Below are 23,378 nucleotides of genomic sequence, written 5' to 3'. Positions count from 1 at the left end.
CGTGGTATTGGGAAGGCTGACATAGCCAGCAACTCATATGCAATCAACTAGCCACTAATGAGATGTATGGTCTAATATTCTTTTGAATTAGACGACAATACAATAATGATATTGAGAAAACATAATGATGACGCTGGAGGCCTCACATTCATTTAATTAATCTCAGTTCAAATGATATTAAAGTTAATTTCAGTCCGAATCAAATTATATGAGATAGCATTTAAAATGTGTGAAGTATGTAGAACCATTATTTCGAATTAAAAAAGGTAATCGACTGATGAACACATGGCTTTGCGGTAATTTCAAAAGAGTGCGCAGTGTTCACCTAATTGGACAGCAGATTTGATTTGGGATTTGTCTGTAGCATGCATGAAGCATGAGTGAAATCTATGGCGCAATATCCGCAGTATGTCGCCTCCTAGAGGTCAATTGCAGTACTAGCCGTTCTCCCCGCATTGTCGCCGAATATCTAATGTGATGAATACAACCAACATGGCGGAGAATGAAACCTTGGAGAGTATTACGGAGCATGAACGTATCCTGCAGGAAATTGAGAGCACTGACACAGCCTGCGTTGGCCCAACACTTAGGTAAGGAAATGTCTATTATAGGGGACCGTTATTGGCTATTTATCCAGTAGCGTGAGTAGACGTTAGGTTAGCACAAGAGATTTGAAATCAGGCCTTTGTTAGCTAACATTCGCTAGCTAGCTAACGCCAACTGATGAAGTGGAGAGGTGCTACTGTACGCAAACAGTGCGATGAATGCAATGTATGATCTCACATTGACCCAAGGTTGTTGTTGGACGCTCAGTGCCACCTCGGCATCTTTATCTATAAAGCTGCTGAAGTTTAGGCCGCTCTCCTGCTGTGTTATCCAGGACTGTCAGTTCTATGAGGTCCTTGTAAAGAGCCAGCCAGGGTTCACTGTTTACTATCACTATATTAGCAAGCCAACTAGCGGCTAGCAGCGATATGATGCGTCATTTGTGGAATCATAGGAGTGTTAACATTAATGTTTTTTAATTTGATCCCTTTTCTGACCTATAAGATTTATATCCAGTTGCCTTGTCATACATGTTGCCATACGAGTTTTCAATACATCACGTCTGATTTAGGATGAGGACCGGGCCTATGCTGGGGAACTCAGTAGAATAATGTTATCCTGCCTATGGTGACTGTTGATTATCCAATCAGCTAACGTTCACGTTAGCTAGGAACTGTACAATATATGTTTGAGCTGCAGGTTCCGTTTTAGTACATTTCCGAGAAGCCTGCATGTTCTACTGACCATGTTGACACTCGCTGGTGAAATAGCCTATTTTAATTATATTTGAGAAATAAAGTGGGTGTGGCTGACGTTCATTTGCCAGTTAGCTATACAGCTAGCTTTGCTGCCCTGTCAAGGTTGTAGAGCAGTTTGTGTAGTTGGGCTGATAACTAACTTAAACAGGCTGTTGTTGATGTTTCCTGTGATCAACGTGAAAGCACTATAGCTGATGTTGCGCTTGCTTGAATTAATTCGTTAACGTTATATGTCCCTAAACCTTCACAAGTATGGACGTGTTAGTAAGGGTAAACACTGCCATCTTGATCTTCCTGTATATTATGACTGGCAGTTCACTTGTCAGGCTAACGTCACGGTTAGTTCGTTTAACACAGGCCTTAGCTTGCAATGTTGTTGTGGAACAAGCGTCGGCTTTTTCTCTTAAACCCTTCCTCGTCCTTTATTTACAAGACCTGAAACCCGTTATTTTGCCAGCACTGGTAACGTTACGCTTTAGCTACCAGTACCATGTAACCCGGATAGCTAATGCTAGCGATCTAATGGGTATCTAGAGTGGTAGGTGTGTGACAGCTAGGTAGCGTACATGCTGTTCTAAGTGTTCCAGGTGGTCACTTGATGTGTTCCGTTTCTTTAGAACAAGCGTGTTGTCATGATCTATTGGTAGCTTGTTATTATTCCATATGTGAATGATATAAAACCCACTCGCAAAACCAAGCCAAGTTACAATTGTAGAGATACTGAGAGAAACAGGCATCAACCCATAAAGGTGAGGTTCTTATCTGATAGACAGAATTCAGTGTTACTGTCAGCTTGTGTGCATAAGTTGACTATAAGGAAACTTTACACTTATCAGTTGTCCATCTTGAATCGATTGTATTAAAATAAAAATGTGGTTGAATAGTTTATAATCTGCTGTGAGTGTGTGGAGAGCAGTCAGATTATTTGTCACAGGTGTTCCTACGTGTGTTAGACATGTCACTTTTTGTCCTGTCAACACCATTCTCTGAATGCTATATAAATATTTTATCTCTATTAACTCTGGGGAATAGAGACACAGCAATGATGCATTTGCCAACCATACCAGACCCTTGATAAGATTCCACCCCGAGATTCTAGATCACTGCGCATTCCGCTCTACACAGATCTCCACAGCAACCGTGTCCGTGAGCGATGGAATCCTGCAGGCATTCTTCTGAGTAAAGTTATGCCTTCTGGCTAGGTTATCTCACCCAGCAGATTCGCCTCAGACTATGTGTGACTTGACTGAAATATTTCCTGGTTTGGCAGGTTTCAGGTGTGTCACGAAAGGCTTGCTAGGAAGTAAGCTATGCCTTGTTTGTGTGTGTGTGTATGTGTGTTTGTGTGTGAGCACCCAAGCATTCTGTTCCTTCTCATTTGAATCCAAGGTTAAGCAAGTCATTTGCCCAGGCTGATGACTACCCAACCCTAGTCAAATTGTATTCAAAGTAAGCCCAGTCATGGTTCTCATAGGGCTCAATGTGTCTCCCCATAGGCCGGCGTGCACATGGTACAGTGTACTAGCATCAACGTCTGTTGTATGAGATATTCACGGAGAGTTCAGTTATCCTCTTCTTTCACTATTCACTCTCTTTATATTCGGCACTCTGAGATTTTTCTGAATGAAGAGTGCGTTACAAATAAAATGTATTATAATTATTATTATTATATTTCATTGCCTTCACTTCTGTATCGACATACTAGTTTCTAAACAAGCCCTGTAGTTATAATTTCATCATCATCATCATCATCATCATACAAAGCAAGTGTGTTAGTGCGTTTGAACTAGGACTTCCTCCATTACTTAGCAGTGCTGTAAGCATTGTAATGCCTTTATGGGACCCCTGGGGTTGGTCAGGAGCACAATGAGTGCAGTTTCTGGAAAAACTGCATTAGCATTAAGACGATCATAACAATTAGTTTAAGCGTAGTTGTGGGATGTGTTTGGTGAGCTCAGCATTGAAAAGGCTTTGGTCTCTGACTCAGAGTCCTCCGGTAACGTCTCTGTTTTGGTTGAGGGAGAGGAGAGCTGTCGGTTGTGTCATTTGTTGTCGTTTTTTGTTGTGATGGTTCTCTTTTTTTATCAGAGCTGACAGCTGCAGCAGGGGTGTGTGTGTGTGTGTGTGTGTGTGTGTGTGTGTGTGTGTGTGTGTGTGTGTGTGCGCTGCAGGGGTGGACAGGAAGAGGCAACCTTTTGGTGCGCTTGCCAAAAAAACAGGAAAGAGGGAACTCAAGCTTTAGACTGCTGATAGGAGAGTGTGTGTGTGAGTGTGTTTGTATGTGATTGTGTGGGTGCGTGCACTATACTATGCCATGCTATACTATGTGTACTTTGCTATACAGTATGAATGTGTCTGTGTGTGTGTGTGTGTGTGTGTGTGTGTGTGTGTGTGTGTGTGTGTGTGTGTGTGTGTGTGTGTGTGTGTGTGTGTGTGTGTGTGTGTGTGTATGGAGGGCAGCTGTTAACGTAGGAAGCAGGCTTTAAATCACCAGAGATGCCACACAACCTTAACCCCCTCACACACACACACACATACATACACACGCACACACGCACGCACGGATGGACGCACACACACACGCACACGCACACACGCACACGCACACGTACACACACATGCACCCACGCACGCACGGATGGACGCACATACACACACACACACACAAACACACACACACACACACACACACACACACACACACACTTCCTCTTCCAGAGCACAGGATGCCAGTCAGCCCAAATACAGGTGGAAGGGTAGAGTGGGGTCCAGGGGTGCAGGGCAGGGCCATTCTAAACTCCGAAACACCTACGCTTGCTCTCTGTTTGTGTGTGTGTGTGTGTGTGTGTGTGTGTGTGTGTGTGTGTGTGTGTGTGTGTGTGAGTGTGTGTGATTGCTCTGTGTGTGTGTGCGTGTGTGTTTGCGCGTGCGCGGGTGTGTGTGTGTGTGTGTGTTTGCTCTGGGACAGAAGGAGGGTTCTCTCATTTAGGGAGTGGAAAGATAATGCACATTGGCTTCGCTCCAATTTGCTACAGGCCTAACACTGCATTTCAGCAGCAGTTCTTAGCTGCTCTCTTAGACTGTCTTTAGCTTTAGGCCCTTATTTGTTTGTGCTTACAATGAGTGAGTGTGTGTGTGTGTGTGTGTGTGTGTGTGTGTGTGTGTGTGTGTGTGTGTGTGTGTGTGTGTGTGTGTGTGTGTGTGTGTGTGTGTGTGTGCTACTCTCTTAGACTGTCTTTAGCTTTAGGCCCTTATTTGTTTGTGTTTGTGAGGACAGTAGCTCATCCCGTCATAGTAAAGGTGGCCGAAATTAAAGAAATTGGCTCATTAAGATGTCTGTCGCTCCCATGGTAAATCGAATGCCCCGTTACCGCGTAGACCTACACATTCTGAAGGTAGCGTACGTCATGGGTGACATGCCAACCGTTGCTAGGGGCGACCCAGCTTCGTTTGTTCTTGTCTCCCTCCGTGTCTCTGATGGATTTGGTTCCAGACTTAGCTCTCTTAGAGCTCTGAAGAGGCCTTGATGTTTGTTTGTTTGTTTGTTTGTTTGTTTATATTTTATGTATCCTCTTATATTGGCAGAGTAGGCTACCACTGCATATTGTTATTATTTACAGAGTGTCTTGTCTCGCTGGAACATGGCGGATATGTTGTTTAACGGCATTTTTGCAGTTTGATTATCAGTGATCTCATAACTGAAGAATGATATCAGAGGCTATTCGAAATCCCTTGCTGAAAAGTGTCTTGTGTGAGTGAGGCATTTATCTGCAGCAATTTTTGGTAACCGCTCTATAAAATGTCAATAAAGAGCTGATTTAAGTGTTCATGCGAGCAGATGTCTGTGAGTGGGTGTGTTATGAGTCTATACGAGAGTCAGAGTATTTTGAGGTTTATCTAGAGTTTAATCTCGACCTTAGACATGCTTTCTGCAGGTTTGAGGATGTGTGCCATAGACGTTACTCTCGACCGTAGACATGCTATCTGCAGGTTTGAGGATGTGGGACATAGACGTAACTCTTGACCGTAGACATGCTATCTGCAGCTTTATGGCTGTGGGACATAGACGTTACTCTCGACCGTAGACATGCTATCTGCAGCTTTGAGGCTGTGGACCATAGACGTTACTCTCGACCGTAGACATGCTATCTGCGGCAGTGAGGCTGTGGGCCATAGACGTAACTCTTGACCGTAGACATGCTATCTGCAGCTTTGAGGCTGTGGACCATAGACGTTACTTTTACTCTCGACCGTAGACATGCTATCTGCACACACACACACACACACACACACACACACACACACACACAGGGGAACATAGAAAACGGAATGAATACTAAACTAGCAAATAGCACGATAGGCCTAAATGTAGAAGTTGCAGCTAGTTCAGCCAGTCCCTGGCCCTGCTCTGCCTTGCTGTGTGACTCCATGTAACACACACACACACACACACACACACACACACACACACACACACACACACACACACACACACCTGCTCTGCCTTGCTGTGTGACTCCAGTGCCCCACAGGAAGCTCCTTCTCTCCAGGCCGTCATTCAATCAGCACCCGGAGCATGGACGCTGAGCACACACACACACACACACAGAGCACGGCTCACTCACTGTTCCTCCTCATGAACCCCGCCAATGCGCTGATGTCTTCATCCTGTGGAGCACAGACAAGCACATCACACACACACACACACACACACACACACACACACACACACTGAGCACGGGTCACTCAGGACCTCACTGTGCCTCCTCGTGACACTGCCTTGTGCAGATGCCTTCATCCTGTGGAACTTGGAGCACAGACAAGTGCACACACACACACACACACACACACACACACACACACACAAACACACACACATCATGACTTGCATTTATCACAGCGTGTGCTGTGTGTATATAGGTGGAGATGAAGGGCTATTGTACTTTAGTATAAAGTACATTACAGTCAGTTGTATTATGTGTGGTGAAATATAGATCTACTTTTGTCCCAGATATGGCTGAATGAAGGTGACTCACTGAAAATGTTAAGGTTTGAGTGCAAAGTGATATAATGTGAGCCGTTAATGTTATTGTGCTGAAGGACCTAAAGGCCAGCAGGCCTGGAAGCTAGAGGACTGAGTGTGTGTGTGTGTGTGAGTAAGATCACAGCAGAGTGGGGAGAGACTGAGTGTGTGTGTGTGAGTGTGTATGTGCAGGGCTCGAAATTAACTTTTTGGCTTACCAGCCAACATGGCTGGTAGATTAAATTTTTTACCAGCCAATCATATTTTTTACCGGACAAAATTAAACCTGCCATTTCAGACCTACTCTGACATTGTTTGATCTAAACAATCTTTACCTATGATTTTAATATCATTGTTAATCACTCTCAGAATGGATTAAAAGAAATCAACCAATATTGCCCAATTGGCTGGTGACTGCCGCAACATGCGCTGTATGCTATACCCGGGAATCCTTAAAGGCCCTCCTTCACGACACATTCATTATTTAATTTACTTTTGCATGACCACAATTTTTTAAAGCACATTCAAGAGTTGCCTATTAAAAATGTACTTCAGATGAATTAATTTAACCTCATAAGAAGCGCTGCATTAGGTCTACTAAAAAAAAATCTAAATTAAGCTTTTAAATGACACCTATATGATAGATAAATATTGTCCAACTAACACTACAGCATGGATATTCAAAAGCTTATCATACTATAGTCTTACTGATCTGACAAAAAACCGCATTGAAAAAAACTAAGGGAAGGCAAACAGTACCTCTGCTTCACTGAAGGGGGCGTGCGAGAGCAAAGGAAAAAAACTTACCGGAGCATGGAAGTGTAGTGGGCGAAAGGCTTGATGTTTTGAATACACGTGTTACACAAAATACAATGAGCCACCTACTGCAACATGCCCTTGGTGTAGCTGTAGCTGCTGTTGTGGCTGTTGTTTCTTCCTCCCTAGATGTTCTCTGCACCTTTGCTTGAGGTGATGCAACGGCAATGAATCAGCACATTATTTTAGCTTTCGTTTAACTGCGTTAACTTGCGTGTGGTCAATTTTAAAATCGCGCTCGAAATATTAGAACTTTATAACCTTTGTATTCACCGGCAAAGTATTAGAACTTTGTTTTCGCTGGCAAAATTGTTGTATTAAAATTCTAAGAACTTTATGTTACCCCTTCCCTTCTCCCACTGTTCGTGTTGGCGTTGCAAGCTATTTTTAACCATGACGGGCGCAATAGTCGGGAGATTTGCTCCGTAATGTCACTCGCCAAGTGGCGGAGCATCGGAGACAATTTAGCCCAAAAATCTACACGCCATTGGCGCTTGGCGGGTGCCAATTTCGAGCCCTGCGTATGTGTGTGAGTAAGATCACAGCAGAGTGGGTAGAGACTGTGTGTGTGTGTGTGGGAGAGACTGTGTGTGTGTGTGTGTGTGTGTGTGTGTGAGTGAGATCACAGCAGAGTAGGGAGTGACTGAGTGTGTGTGTGTGTGTTCCTCCCCATCTTCATCAGCGTGTGCCCTTGACCAATGTGCAATTACCCAGAATGTTCCAGAAGAACGGCTCACTGCCATTCAGTACAGGACTGGCTGTAAGTCAGCTTCCAGGTATACGTGTAGTGTGTTGTGTGTAGTGTTAAGCGTGAGCGTGCGAGTGTGTGTGTGCGCGTGTGCTGTAAAAGAGCAGACAGCTGCCCTGTCAATCCACCATGTGTTGCACCTTATGAAATTACACACCGGACTACATGTATAACCCACTGCTGTAGTCTACTGGGCCATGTGGGATGTGTTAAGGTCATGTGTGTGTTGGGCTGTGTTAAGGACATGTGTGTGTTGGGCTGTGTTTAGTGCATGTGTGTGTTGGGCTGTGTTGAGGACGTGTGTGTGTGTTGGGCTGTGTTTAGTGCATGTGTGTGTTGGGCTGTGTTTAGTGCATGTGTGTGTTGGGCTGTGTTGAGGACATGTGTTGGGCTGTGTTGAGGACATGTGTGTGTTGGGCTGTGTTAAGGACATGTGTTGGCCTGTGTTGAGGACATGTGTGTGTTGGGCTGTGTTGAGGACATGTGTGTGTTGGACTGTGTTGAGGACATGTGTGTGTTGGGCTGTGTTGAGGACATGTGTGTGTTGGGCTGTGTTGAGGACATGTGTGTGTTGGGCTGTGTTGAGGACATGTGTGTGTTGGGCTGTGTTGAGTAGCCAACATGTGTGTGTTGGGCTGTGTTGAGTAGCCAACATGTGTGTGTTGGGCTGTGTTGAGGACATGTGTGTGTTGGGCTGTGTTGAGTAGCCAACATGTGTGTGTTGGGCTGTGTGTGTTGGATATGGATTATACTTTTTTCTTAACAACTAACACCTTTCCTGTTCCGCCCTCTTTCAAAACTCTGTAACGTCCTGTTAAGAAACTGTTTAATAATTTCTCGACACACACACACACCAATAGTGAACAGTCACTTAAGTAGATCACACACCCTACAGAAAGATGAGTGCAGGGGTTTAGTGATATCCTGACCATAGCTTGTCACCTGCCATGGTGTTGCTATCATTCCAAGAAGGGACCATAGTGTTATTACCCTGCAGTGATGTCATCATCAGTAAGGGACCTGTTATTAGGGACCTGTTATTATCATGCAGTGACCATAGTGTTATTATCCTGCAGTGATGTCATCAGTAAGGGACCATAGTGTTATTATCCTAAAGTGATCATAGTGTTATTATCCTGCAGTGATGTCATCAGTAAGGGACCATAGTGATATTATCCTGCAGTGACCATAGTGTTATTATAATCCTGAAGTGATGTCATCAGTAAGCGACCATAGTATTATTATCCTGCAGTGATAATAGTGTTATTATCCTGCAGTGATGTCATTAGTAAGAGACCATAGTGTTATTATCCTGCAGTGATGTCATCAGTAAGGGACCATAGTGTTATTATCCTGCAGTAATCAGTAGGCTGACTGAGAAGCGGTTTCTCTCTAGGAGACTCACACATCCAGTTCTCTCCACGCCTCTGTCTCTCAGCTCTGGGTTCTGTGTGTGATATATTTACACTGTGGAAGGGAGGGCTGGATTGATACACACACACACACACACACACCCACACACACACACAGACACACACACACACACACAGACACACACACACACACACACACACACACACACACACACACACACACACACACACACACACACACACACACACACAGACACACACACACACACACACAGACAGACACAGACACACAGACACACACACACACACACACACACACACACACACACCAACACTGTGGACAGGAGGGCTGGATTGATACGCCTACGGTGGTGCTGATGCTGACAGCATGTGTGAGACTAATGGGCCTAAATGGGCTGTGAATCACCAGTACAGGCTGCCTCAGACACCATCTATGTTCTGCTTAAGGCAGCCAGGCGTTAATATGCAGTAACGGGGCCCCCTGGTGGCCATGAGGGGTCAGTGCAGTGAGTGTTGGCATGCCGTGTGTGTGTCAGGTGGTTACAAGGTGTTTCCGAGGTTGCTCAGGGGTGTGGTGGATGGTTGTAAAGCTGTTTTTATAGCCCACTATAACCCTGAGGATCAGGATGTGGCCTTGCTGTAAAACACAGGATAAATGTCATCAATTTATTTAATTTCATAAATGTGTCAACATATCAGCTTTAAATAGGCTGTACTTAAAACTGTAATTTTTGTGTGACATATTTAGAATCATACGACTTGAAATGGGATCCGTTAAGCTAATGAGGCCAGAGTAGCGTACATGAAGTAGCCTGTGCAGTGTTCATTTTTTAGCTCTGCTGTAGTAGGTCTTTCTCAGGTCAGCGACCCCTGTTGAGTTGTCTTCACTCGAGACTGGATTGTGGTTTAAGTGCTGCTGGTTTTTAGTGTTGTTGTGGAGGAGTTGAGACTTTGGACCCATTAACCTGGGGGTGGTGAGTGTGATGTGATGTGTTATACGCTACGCTGCCCATCCATTTATACTGCTGTTTGGTTAACATGCCCCTCTGTCTAATGCAAACATCACTCCGCTCTAAGCCTTCGCTGCTGCACCTCCGCGTAGCACAGTAGTATGGGTTGGCGATAGTTTGACTTCACAGGGAGCCAGTGTGTGTGTGTGTGTTTGTGTGTGTGTTTGTGTGTGTGTGTGTGTGTGTGTGTGTGTGTGTGTGCGCTCAGGTGTTCCTTCTAGGGCTGCCACTAACGACTATTTTTCTATCGATTTATCTATAGACTATTTTATCGATTAGTCGATTAATCTAAACGATTCATTTTCCTCCCAAAAAAAATAAAATAATAATAATTCACCATTTCAGCTCAGTTCATTCATTTTATTTTTTACATAATGCAGCACAAAACAAAATGTTAACAAAGGCTGACATATTAAAGTGCAAAACATCAAGTTTAAACTAGCAACTAAACTAGCATAAAAAAGAGGACTTGTTATAAGTCAGCAGCGCAACTCCAAAAGAGTTTTCTATTAAACCTCTATTGTATTAAAGGCATCCCCCACACAAATGTGCTTCAAATAATGGCAGAAATAAAATATTTCGATACAGTACATTCTCAACAAGCACGAACAAACACTGGCACCGTCAATCAACGTAGAATAAGCCCAGATCAAGCCTACACATTTTCTGATATTTAAAACGTAAAAACGTATTCAATGGAAATTCTAAGGTCGCAGGCAGACAACTTTATGGCTTTAATAATGCGTGTATTTAGCAGCTACAATGACAAAAGATATTTAAACTTACGGCAATTTAATAAACATGAATAGACAATACTACGGTGGCTTTTCTGGCGGTCCATCGTCCACAACGGCGCCTGTATGTTTTCGTTTGAGGTGTTCGCGCATAGCGGTGGTGCTGCTGTTATAAGCCATCGACACTTTGCAGAGTGCACAAACCACCCTTTTGTTAGGTGCTTGTTTGAAAAACTCCCATACTTTTGACGCCTTTGGTCTTTGGAAACGTGTAGATTCCGTCTCTTTCCCCACCAAGTCGGACTTATAGACATGTATCTATTCATGTCTATGGTCGGACTCCGCTGCCGCCGCCATGATTTTTCAAAATCTGAAGCGTTGACTGAAGGCGACCAATGATTGGTGCCAAAAAAGACTGACGTCAGGCACGCAGCAATTACGTAGTGATACGGAAGACGCACGTTCGTTATACTGAACTGAAGCGTTTTAGAAATTGAAAAGGTAAATTCATAAAATAAAAAAAAGATGCATCGACTTAAATTATTGAGGCCGACGTATTTTTACCGTCGACCACATCGACTCATCGCAGCAGCCCTAGTTCCTTCACAGTCATAGCGTAAATGGGAAACAAACAAAGGGTTTTGGATGGACCAATGAAGCCGGCGTGGTCTTGCTTCGTTGCGTTGTGTTCAAGGTGCAATTATTACAGGACGCTGAAGTTCTTTGAAGTCACTTTACTTTCTCTCCCAGTGTGTAGAATGCAAACTTTCGTTGGCAAGCAAAACAAAAGCGATTCCAGAAAAAAATGACATTGTTTCGGTAGCACTGAAGGTAGGAGTGTAATTTGATTGGCTGTTGACTTCAAATAACAGTCTTTCACCAGAATGGAGGACTCACGCCTTAAAGGCTGGTCCAAGATGATCATCTCTTTTGTTATTTTTGATCAACATTCACTATGGAAGGAACGCTATGAGAGCTGACTGCACCATTTAAAGTAGCCATTACCCACGATCCCCTCTGCTCTTCAAGGAACTGGGCAGAACATGGCTGTCGCTACGCAACAGATCTGACAGCTCTGTCAGACGTGTGCACAGTTCCAGACGTGTAGTCTGGTTTGAAGTGTGCTAGCGGGAGAGTGTGATAATAGCTGACAAATTTCCTGCACCCACACTTAATATCATGCCATTATATCTGCGGAGTATGAATTATGACATGTGTTGGCTTTTTTTCCTTTAGGTGAAAGTGGATTGTGGCATGGCCACAGGTGGTCTTGTCACACACACACACACACAAACACACACACACACACACACACACACACACACACACACACACACTCACACAAGAGGTTAACTAGTTGGCTTTTCCCTTTAGGTGAAAGTGGATTGTGGCATGGCCACAGGTGGTCTTATCACACATACACACACACACACACACACACACACACACACACACACTCACACACTCACACAAGAGGTTAACTAGTTGGCTTTGTCCTTTAGGTGAAAGTGGATTGTTGCCTGACAACAGGTGGTCTTGTCCCTTGATCCTGCCGTTGAAATGGTGGAAGATGGTATTAAAATCATCCAAGGCTTTTATTTCAAAGAACCACACATACTAATTAAGTTAAGTTAAATAAATGTTCAATAAACACCTATACATTTGTAATAACGGGTTGTGGTGTGGTGTGACTGTTCAGGACCAATGGATCTTGGCACTCACTCACATTTGAAGAGGAGAAACAAGACAATTCCGTCTACCAACAGGATCTAGCCAAAATATTTGTGTTATTTCAGTTGAGCTCACAGAATATCACAAAAAATATAATACTAGGCTATAATTGCCTTTCATGTAACAGTTCTGTCCTGTAGAGGGCGCCATTGCAGCACTTATAGATACCACTTTCATTCCCCCGCACCCGTTATACTGCAACAGCTTATCCAGCTTAAACACTTCAGGAGGAAATGTTGATAACATTTTACATCAAACAGCCTTTGTTATTACAGTGAAGCTGCTCCGGAGGTGTAACCTACACTCTGTAAGTATATAACACACTTTGATACTGTGCTTACACAACCCTTAGCCTAAACCTAAATCCTACTCCAATTCTAGTGTCATTACAAAGTGTGAAGGATTTATCTTTGTTTTAAAAAAATGACATTTAGGTGTCAGGGTTCACTCTGGGATTGAACCCGAGCTGCTGGGTTTGGGGAACCAGCGCTTAAAGGTGCATTAAGGATTAATAGCTATTCGCTAAAGGTATGCTAGCAGCTAAAACTAACGAAATCTCTTGAAATGTGCTGACTTTGACATTATGACAAACTAATTACTCAACGACTGTCCTTACACAGTCAAACATCAATCATGTGCAACACAAGACTAAGCAAGACGGCAAATAAGCTACTTACTAGATCGGCAGAAGGTAATCAAAGTCAGGTCGGCGGGCATCGGCAGGCAAAACTACAGAAGGCAGTTATATGCCTATCGACCCTGCTATGCCATTGGCACGGACGCAATTCTCCATATTAAAAGTCATTGTAGTGCCCCAATTTTTTTTAAGCTGTTATTTTAATGTTAAACTGCTTATCCTAACCCTAATCCTGAAGCATAATTGTTGCATATTGTGCCTTTAACCCAGTATGCTATTGAGGACCCAATGGCAGGATGTTGTTTCAATTGCTTTATTTTGCAACAGCAGTGGTAGTTTCAAAACACAAAAGATCAGAAACGAGGCAAAAGGCCAAAAAACTAAAAAAGGTTACAAAACTGTAGCTCTCAGGCGGACCTGACAATAGCTACCTGTTGAAGGCTTCGAGAAGACAAAAGCGGCCTGAGAACTGCAGCGAGCAAAAAGGCTTAAAAACCTGGGCAAGACACCAGCCGGAAACTAGCTAGAGCTAGAGGCACCTGGGAGTGCGGGAGAGAGCTGCATGCCTTGTAGCAAACAAACACAGTGGCACAAAAACAATCCAACAGACAAAGACAATCTAACGACACGACAAAGGGCAGGGAAACCAACCAGGTATTTAAAGGTGAGGGCACACAGTTACAGGAGGGCACACAATGGGAAACAGGTGAGGGAACACAATTGGGAACAGGTGAGGGCACATAACGGGAAACAGGTGATGGCACACAATCACAACAGAAGCACATGTGGACACACAATCACAACAGAAGCACATGTGGACACACAATCACAACAGAAGCACATGTGGACACACAATCACAACAGAAGCACATGTGGACACACAATCACAACAGAAGCACATGTGGACATATAACAAACACAGAAAAACACCAAGTCCCTTTTTGCCACCAGGTGCCCCCAAATCGTGGCAATGGCTGCCACGATGGTGATATTAGGGTCATTTAGCAGACGCTTTTATCCAAAGCCACTAACAAGGAATTTGCATTTATACATCAGGAACAGTTAGGGGTTCAGTGTCTTGCTTAAGGGCACTTACACACTTGGTAAGGAGGAGTGGGGAATCAAACTAGCAACTTCCCTACGACTCCTCTGCCTCCTGTACCACTGTCGCCCCTCACGTATGCTTCTAATGCATTGAGACGGTGTGGTGTGGTCCAAACACTCACAGCATGTTCCACAGCATCCCTGTTTGAGAAGACGGCAGTCACCGTGGTGATGTCGTCTCGGGGTTATGCAGCCATCTTGGCTGACTTGGTTCACCCTATAGAAGTCTGCTCACGCTGGTGGTGGACTGGCACACGTTCTGCCAGAAAAATGGTGTGAACTGGCAGCCGATTCGTGTACGTCGGCCCTACCGTGGTTACCATGGAAACCGTGGATTCCCTTCACATGGCCAAGAAGAAAGGAACACGAGAGAGAGGTGGCACCGCCCGCGATCTCTGTCAGAGGTGGCACCGCCCGCGATCTCTGTGAGAGGTGGCACCGCCCGTGATCTCTGTGAGAGGTGGCACCGCCCGTGATCTCTGTGAGAGGTGGCACCGCCCGTGATCTCTGTCAGGCAGAGGAACTCTCCCAGTAGCTGAAGTCAGAATCTAATCAGTGTGAGATATCACAACTCTCTCTCTCTCTCTCTCTGTCGCTCTCTATCTCTCTCTCTCTCTATCTCTCTCTCTCTCTCTCTGAGCTGAAGTCAGAATCTAATCAGTGTGAGATATCACAACTCTCTCTCTCTTTCTCTGTCTCTCTCTCTCTCTCCCTCTCTCTCTATCTCTCTCTCTCTCTCTCTGAGCTGAAGTCAGAATCTAATCAGTGTGAGATATCACAACTCTCTCTCTCTTTCTCTGTCTCTCTCTCTGTCTCTCTCTCTCTATCTCTCTCTCTCTCTCTCTCTGAGCTGAAGTCAGAATATAATCAGTGTGAGATATCACAACTCTCTCTCTCTGTCTTTCTCTCTGTCTCTCTCTATCTCTCTCTCTCTCTCTCTGAGCTGAAGTCAGAATATAATCAGTGTGAGATATCACAACTCTCTCTCTCTTTCTCTGTCTCTCTCTCTCTCTCCCTCTCTGTCTCTCTCTCTGTCTCTCTCTATCTCTCTCTCTCTCTCTGAGCTGAAGTCAGAATATAATCAGTGTCAGATGTAAGAGGTTTTTTAAAGATATTAGGCTCAGTAGTCTCTCTCTCTTTCTCTATCTGTCTCTCTCTATCTCTGTCTCTCTCTCTCCCTCCCTCTCTCCCTCCCTCTCTCTCTCTCTCTCTCCTTCTCTCTCTCTCTCTCTCTCTTTTGCTCTCTGCCATCCATCTCTGTCTTGAGACGTGCCTGAAGATGTTGGCTGAGACCTGATACTCGTCAGGCCCACCCTCGACCATCTGGAGCTGTTGAGCTTGTGCCAGGACTACTGAGTTAGAGAGAGAGAGAGAGAGGGAGGTATGGAGGGAAAGAGAGAGACACAGAGAGAGAGAGAGAGAGAGAGAGAGAGAGAGAGAGAGAGAGAGAGAGAGAGAGAGAGAGAGAGAGAGAGAGAGAGAGAGAGAGAGAGAGAGAGAGAGAGAGAGAGAGAGAGAGAGAGAGAGAGAGAGAGAGAGAGAGGGAGGTATGGAGGGAAAGAGAGAGACACAGAGAGAGAGAGAGAGAGAGAGAGGGAGGGAGGTATGGAGGGAAAGAGAGAGACACAGAGAGAGAGAGAGAGAGAGAGAGAGAGACATATGGACGATTTGAGGTAGGGAGATGGCATGAGAGGTGGAGGTAAAGAGAGAGAGGTGGAGACAAACAGGGGGAAGAGCGAGAGAGAGAGGGAGGGAGGGATGATGGAAGGAAGAGAGAGAGAGAGAGAGAGGGAGAGTGGGCGGGCAAGAGAGAGAGAGAGAAGGACAGAATAAGAGAGAGTTTTTGAAAGCTCAGGATTCGTGCTTGGTTGTCATGGCGCACCTCGGTGTGAAGCACACAGCACCTGTTCAGACCCCGGGGCCCGAGCCAGAGGCCCTCAGAGGTCACCCACACTGCCATCGGTGAGCTCACTGATTGGTTCAGAACTGCTTCATCCACTCTGATTGGTCGAGCCAGAGGCCCTCAGAGGTCACCCACACTGCCATCGGTGAGCTCACTGATTGGTTCAGAACTGCTTCATCCACTCTGATTGGTCGAGCCAGAGGCCCTCAGAGGTCACCCACACTGCCATCGGTGAGCTCACTGATTGGTTCAGAACGGCTTCATCCACTCTGATTGGTCGATGGCTATTGGATGTAATGATGATGAACAGCTTCTAATAGATGTGCACCGTCATAGGGTTAGTTCATGATGGATGTGGCTTTATGACACACATCTCTTGACTTCTAGAAAATATGTGTAGATTGGTCGGTGGCTAAGCAATGTGCCCACGGATTGTTTCTCTTGTGGATAACCACTCCTTGATGAATACGACCCCTGATTGTGTGCAGTCTGATCAGTGATCGTTGACCGTGTGTGTGTGTGTGTGTGTGTGTGTGTGTGTGTGTGTGTGTGTGTGTGTGTGTGTGTGTGTGTGTGTGTGTGTGTGTGTGTGTGTGTGTGTGTGTGTGTGTGTGTGTGTGTGTGTGTGTGTGTGTGTGTGTGTGTGTGTGTGTGTGCGCGCGCAGTCGTATCAATAGTCGTTGACCTCATGTGTGTGTGGGGCTCACAGTCTTTGATTGTTTGGATTAGCAGATCCTGCGTGTGTGCAAACTGACCACTCTGTGTGTGTGTGTGTGTGTGTGTGTGTGTGTGTGTGTGTGTGTGTGTGTGTGTGTGTGTGTGTGAGTGTTCATGGAATAATTTGGCTCATTTTGTCTGTGATGTGTACAAAGTGGATTGAATTTAAATTGCTCTGCCTCTGATGAACAAATTCCATCCAATCCACCACTGTGGATTAAATCGTTGGTACATGATGCATTCTAACTCATTGATCTAACTTGTGAACTACACTACCCACCACAAACCCCTGTGACTGTGGATTAAATCGTTGGTACATGATGCATTCTAACTCATTGATCTAACTTGTGAACTACACTACCCACCACAAACCCCTGTGACTGTGGATTAAATCGGTGGTACATGATGCATTCTAACTCATTGATCTAACTTGTGAACTACACTACCCACCACAAACCCCTGTGACTGTGGATTAAATCGTTGGTACATGATGCATTCTAACTCATTGATCTAACTTGTGAACTACACTACCCACAAACCCCTGTGACTGTGGATTAAATCGGTGGTACATGATGCATTCTAACTCATTGATCTAACTTGTGAACTACACTACCCACCACAAACCCCTGTGACTGTGGATTAAATCGGTGGTACATGATGCATTCTCACTCATTGATCTAACTTGTGAACTACACTACCCACAAACCCCTGTGACTGTGGATTAAATCGTTGGTACATGATGCATTCTAACTCATTGATCTAACTTGTGAACTACACTACCCACAAACCCCTGTGACTGTGGATTAAATCGTTGATACATGATGCATTCTAACTCATTGATCTAACTTGTGAACTACACTACCCACAAACCCCTGTGACTGTGGATTAAATCGTTGGTACATGATGCATTCTCACTCATTGATCTAACTTGTGAACTACACTACCCACCACAAACCCCTATGACTGTGGATTAAATCGTTGGTACATGATGCATTCTAACTCATTTATCTAACTTCTGAACTACAGTCGTGGCCAAAAGAATGACACAAATATACATTTTCACAAAGTTTGCTGCTTCAGTGTCTTTAGATATTTTTGTCAGATGTTACTATAGAAGGCTGAAGTATAATTACAAGCATTTAATAAGTGTCAAAGACTTTTATTGACAATTCCATGAAGTGGATGCAAAAAGTCAATATTTGCAGTGTTGACCCTTCTTTTTCAAGACCTCCCCAATCCGCCCTGGCAGGCTGTCATTTACCCACAAACCCCAGCGACAACAACCATAGGTAGTGTAAGGGAAATGATCTGTCACATAAATAGTCAGTTTTCATATATATTATTTCATCATATGCTGAAGCTTATTGTCTTGTAACTGACTCACGTAGAACTCAGAACTCAGAACTGTTTATTTGACAGCAACAATATTAGTACAATTGTAAGGATGGAATTACATACAATAAATTAGATACATGAAATAAAGAATGAAATTAGATGAGTGTATAGAAAAGTATATGATGCTGTCGGGAGAATCCTATAAGGCTACATATTGTGCCGCTGTCATACGATCCACCCAGAGTAGTTAATTGCTAGATTTTAATGTAAAGTTAGGTTAACATAACTCTTGCACTCTGAACTCTTGCACTTAAATAAACCACGAAATGAGTGGGTAAATGTCAGGCAGACTTTATATAGAGAAAAATATTATTACTATGCTGAGTCTTATTGTCTTGTAACATGTGTTTTGATGCAGCCTGTCTTACCTTATAGATAGAGAGCAAAACCGTTGAACACGTGTGACCGCCAGATGAACTTTCTGTCACGCGTATCTGAACTCTTGCACCTAAGATTTAACAACTACGAAATGAGTGGGTAAATGTCAGGCAGTCCTGATATAGAGAACAATATTACGTAGCAACTGATAAGGCAGCTGATATGGCCTCGTGTCCAGTAGGTTAATTAGGCGTCACAAAAACATAAAGACATACATATTATAAAGGTCAGGGGAAAGGCATACATGGACATACATTGAGTATAAGGTTAGGCCAAAGGCTTAGGCAAACACCTCTGTTGGGACAGGGAAATAGCCATTTAAGGTATGATGACTTGTGACGATCAGGGGCCGTATTCACAAAGAATCTTAGGGCTAAAAGTAGCTCATAAGTGGCGAATTTAGGAGAAACTCCTAAAAATAATGGGCGTGTCAGTCTTAAATTTAGGACTCCTATTTTTTTTTACTAAGAGCAATTCACAAAATATTTTATCCCTAAAAGTAGCACCTAAGTCTAGGACAGCTTAAAACTCCTCATGAGGACTCCTAAGTCACTAAGACCTATTCACAAAAAGTCTTAAAATGACTGAAGCCAGACGTAACGTGTTGGAGACAATGAACGACTCTGAATTGTTGAGAAGATATCGTTTAAACCGTGAAGGCATCAACATTTTACTAGAATTAGTGCGGGATGCAATCACGTCTCCAACTATCCGAAACAACCCAATCAGTCCGGAAGTTAAATGTTTGATAACATTAAGATTTTTGTCTACGGGGAAAATGCAACTTTGCAACGCAGACGACTTCAGAATATCGCAATCATCAGTAAGCCGATTCATTCATCAAACAATCACCGCACTCTGTAGACCACACATTGTACAACAGTCTATCCGATTCCCTTGTTGGGTGACTGTGGCCATCCATGCAAGACATGGCTTTTGACACCCTTCCTCAATCCACAACCGGGAGCACAGTTGAACTACAACATGCAAGTATACGCATGAGGCCTATTTTGGTGACACAATACCTGTAGCCGCGACGGCTCTTTTAAAGTCCACTCCGCAATCTCCATCCTACATTGTGACTGGAGCGCATACCACCGCTTCTCGCAGTCATCGACAGAGCGACACACGGCAGGGAATTAAGCATTTATGTTAACACATATGTCCTCCCATGCCTCACACATAGTTTGCAGGGTGCTTTAATTATTACTTCTTTGATTTCATGCAATTTCCGTGTTTTTTTCGGCAATTTCTCTTTCTCTTAACGTGCAAAGCGTCATTCTCGTTGGATGCACAAACTTGTCATCATGCGTGTGCATTCTGCTAAGTGCACTGTCCATAACTATTTAATATGACTTCATTTGAAGCCTAGGTTATTCTCTTATTTTCTGTTTATTTAGTGGGATCGTTAGGGGGATGTTAGGACTGAGTTTTTAATGAGAGAGCCTGTCAACAACCAATCACCGTCCTCACCCCTTCTAAACTCGTGCATGAGAAGCGACGTCATCCATAGCAACGGAGTTTTTATCTTAACCTTAGGAGTTGGTATTATCCTTAGTATGAGTAGGTCTCAGAGCCGTTGTGAATCACTTTTAAGAAATTACTCCTACGTAAAAGGTTTTAGCGCGAGTTAGGAGCACTCCTAGTGGTAAGATAAAAGGCTTTGTGAATACGGCCCCTGATCGGCACTACAGAAGAGTATGGGCCCAGTTTCCCGAACGCTAAAAAGGACTTGAAATCGGTCGTAAGAGGGATATTGCAGAGCGGTTTCCCGACGCCGCACTTACGGCAATGATGAGTCTATGATGTCGCCAAAATCCACGTAGGCCGTTAAGATACGTCGTTATCGGGAAACTAGGCCATGTTCTCTGACTGCCATACCATCGCTCCTGGCTCTTTGGCGTTGCGGTCAGAGTGCATATTTGGTACCCCGTAGACCCTGGTTCAACAAAAGTCCAGAACAAGTTGACATTCGGGGTACGGCTGATGGATGTCCATCTGAGGGGATTGAGTTGATGACCAGGTAAGACAGGAGTTCCCTGCGGAAGTAGCGGATAATATAAAAGCTTACCTTGCCTTTTTATGTTATACTTTAGTTTGCTTATGAACCCTCTCGGTTTGTCTTCTTGTGACAACCTACTTGTGATACAGTTAACAGCACAGTAATCAGACAGCTCAGCATGGCCTCTTTAAGTGCATGGTAGAAACCATTTCATACCACACACACACTCACACACACACACACACACACACACAGACACACACACACACACACACTCACACGCACGTGCGCACACACACACACACACACACAGACACACACACAGACACACACACAAACACACACACACACACACACACACACTTACTGTATGCCTGAATGAGTCCCGCTCACACAGACACGTAGTCACTGCATTCTCAGGTGAAGACTTCGCACAATTTCTTTTTACGCTGGCAAAGAAGAGGACACTTTAAACAGAAACAGGTGTCCTTCTGGATCCCAGGTAGCCCAAACTACAACATATATGAAGTCTACTGCAGTATAAGTGTAAAGAAGCAAACATATGCTTCAAACATACTTCAAAGGGAGATGTTTTAAGCCTAAATAAGTTTTCATTTGCTATGCTGTTCATTACAGTAATGTTTGCAGCCCACATGCCAACTCTGTCAGGTTCATCCAAGATCTCAATAAGATGGATTGCACACAATGAATGGAGACCATAAACTCGTTTTGACCTTTGACTGATTCATATTTTAACAGCAGGGTGTGTGTTGTCTGCCTGTGTGTGCCAGAATGTCAGCGGGTCATTGGAGTTAAGAATCGCTGCACTGCACCTTGTTGGGTGATGTTTATTTTCTCAAAGTTTGCGCAACCAACTGGTCAAAGTTGGTGCAGGGTTTATGCAAACCGTAGGCCCGATTTTCAAAACAAAATTGTGGCATATTGGATTTTTAATGTTTATTTTCTGGCCATACATTTCTTCCAATCTTCACCCAAATTCTTCAGATCAAGCTTCACAAAAGTTACGATATGGATTTTTGATTTTCAAAAGCATTCGTCCATCACGAGCAATCGAAATTGGCAGGAAAGCCGGCAAACAGGAACTGAGGTCATATCTCAGCAACACTTTGTAACGCCACAACACTGTCTGTGTCTTTCAGATCTGTCTACGATGACCAGCCCAACGCCCACAAACGCTTCATGGAGAAGCTGGATGCCAGGATACGCAACCATGACCGCGAGATCGAGAAGATGTGCAACTTCCACCACCAGGGCTTTGTGGACGCCATCACAGAACTGCTTAAAGTCCGAGCAGATGCCGAGAAACTCATGGTGAGCCAATTACCACAGGACCTACTTATATATTATTATCATTATTATTATTATTATTATTATTATTATTATTATTATTATTATATTAACTCATGGTGAGCCGATTACCACAGGACCTACTTATATATTATTATCATTATTATTATTTTTATTATTATTATTATTATTATATTAACTCATGGTGAGCCAATTACCACAGGACCTACTATATATTATTATTATTATTATTATTATTATTATATTAACTCATGGTGAGCCAATTACCACAGGGCCTACTTATATATTATTATTATAGTATATTATATTATTATTAGTGCTGTCAAACGATTAAAATATTTAATTGCGATTAATCGCATTTTTGTCATAGTTAACTCAAAATGAATCGCGATTAAATTAATCAAAATGAATCGCGATCGCAAATTTTATCTATTCTAAATGCCCCTTCAATCATTTTTTTTCCATCATTTTTATTTTATTTTAATGCTGTTATCAACATGGAAAAGTGGATTGGCTTGCTTTAAGCAATGTTTTATTTTCTTGAAAAACAACATTGCCGAACAGGGCGGTACAAAATAAAATTATAAAGTGCACATTTAAGATAAACATGGACTCAGCCTATAGTGCAGTTAAACCATGGCTTAATATTTTTTGCTGCCAGCTGCCTGTTGACATTTTCAGACAACAGTGAAGCTCGCTTCTTTTGCACAACACAACTTTTAAAGGTAAACTTTCTATTCAGAAGCTTTTTATCATCCATTTCGCTGTATCGCGCTCATCATTCACTCAAACGTGACGTTAGCCTACTACAAAGTTTGGGAGGGCAAAATAACGTTGATCTAACTCCTTACGCCAACCACCCACCCGCACTTAACCACCGCACTTATGCCAACCACCCACCCACCCGCCCCCTTACGCCAACCACCCACCCACACTTAACCACTGCACTTATGCCAACCACCCACCCACCCACATCCTTACACCAACCACCCACACACCCCCTTATGCCAACCACCCACACCCTTACACCAACCACCCACACACCCCCTTATGCCAACCACCCACACCCTTACACCAACCACCCACCCACACCCTTACACCAACCACCCACCCACACCCTTACACCAACCACCCACCCACACCCTTATGCCAA

At 43.9% G+C, this 23,378-nt stretch overlaps 1 protein-coding gene across 1 annotated transcript in view; it reads left to right on the top strand.

Annotated features, from left to right (window-relative positions):
* The first annotated feature begins 483 nt into the window (after positions 1-483).
* Positions 484-23,378, top strand: part of exoc6 (exocyst complex component 6) — an 81,119-nt gene continuing 58,224 nt past the window's right edge. Inside the window, exons 1-2 of the mRNA XM_080835651.1 lie at positions 484-590; positions 22,057-22,228. Coding sequence (XP_080691777.1) covers positions 493-590; positions 22,057-22,228 — 270 coding nt within the window. The 5' untranslated portion in view covers positions 484-492. The remainder of the gene's footprint in view (positions 591-22,056; positions 22,229-23,378) is intronic.

Source organism: Sprattus sprattus, assembly GCF_963457725.1.
Source record: "Sprattus sprattus genome assembly, chromosome: 3".
Taxonomy (NCBI): domain Eukaryota; kingdom Metazoa; phylum Chordata; class Actinopteri; order Clupeiformes; family Clupeidae; genus Sprattus; species Sprattus sprattus.
This window is presented reverse-complemented; position numbering and strand designations above follow the sequence as displayed.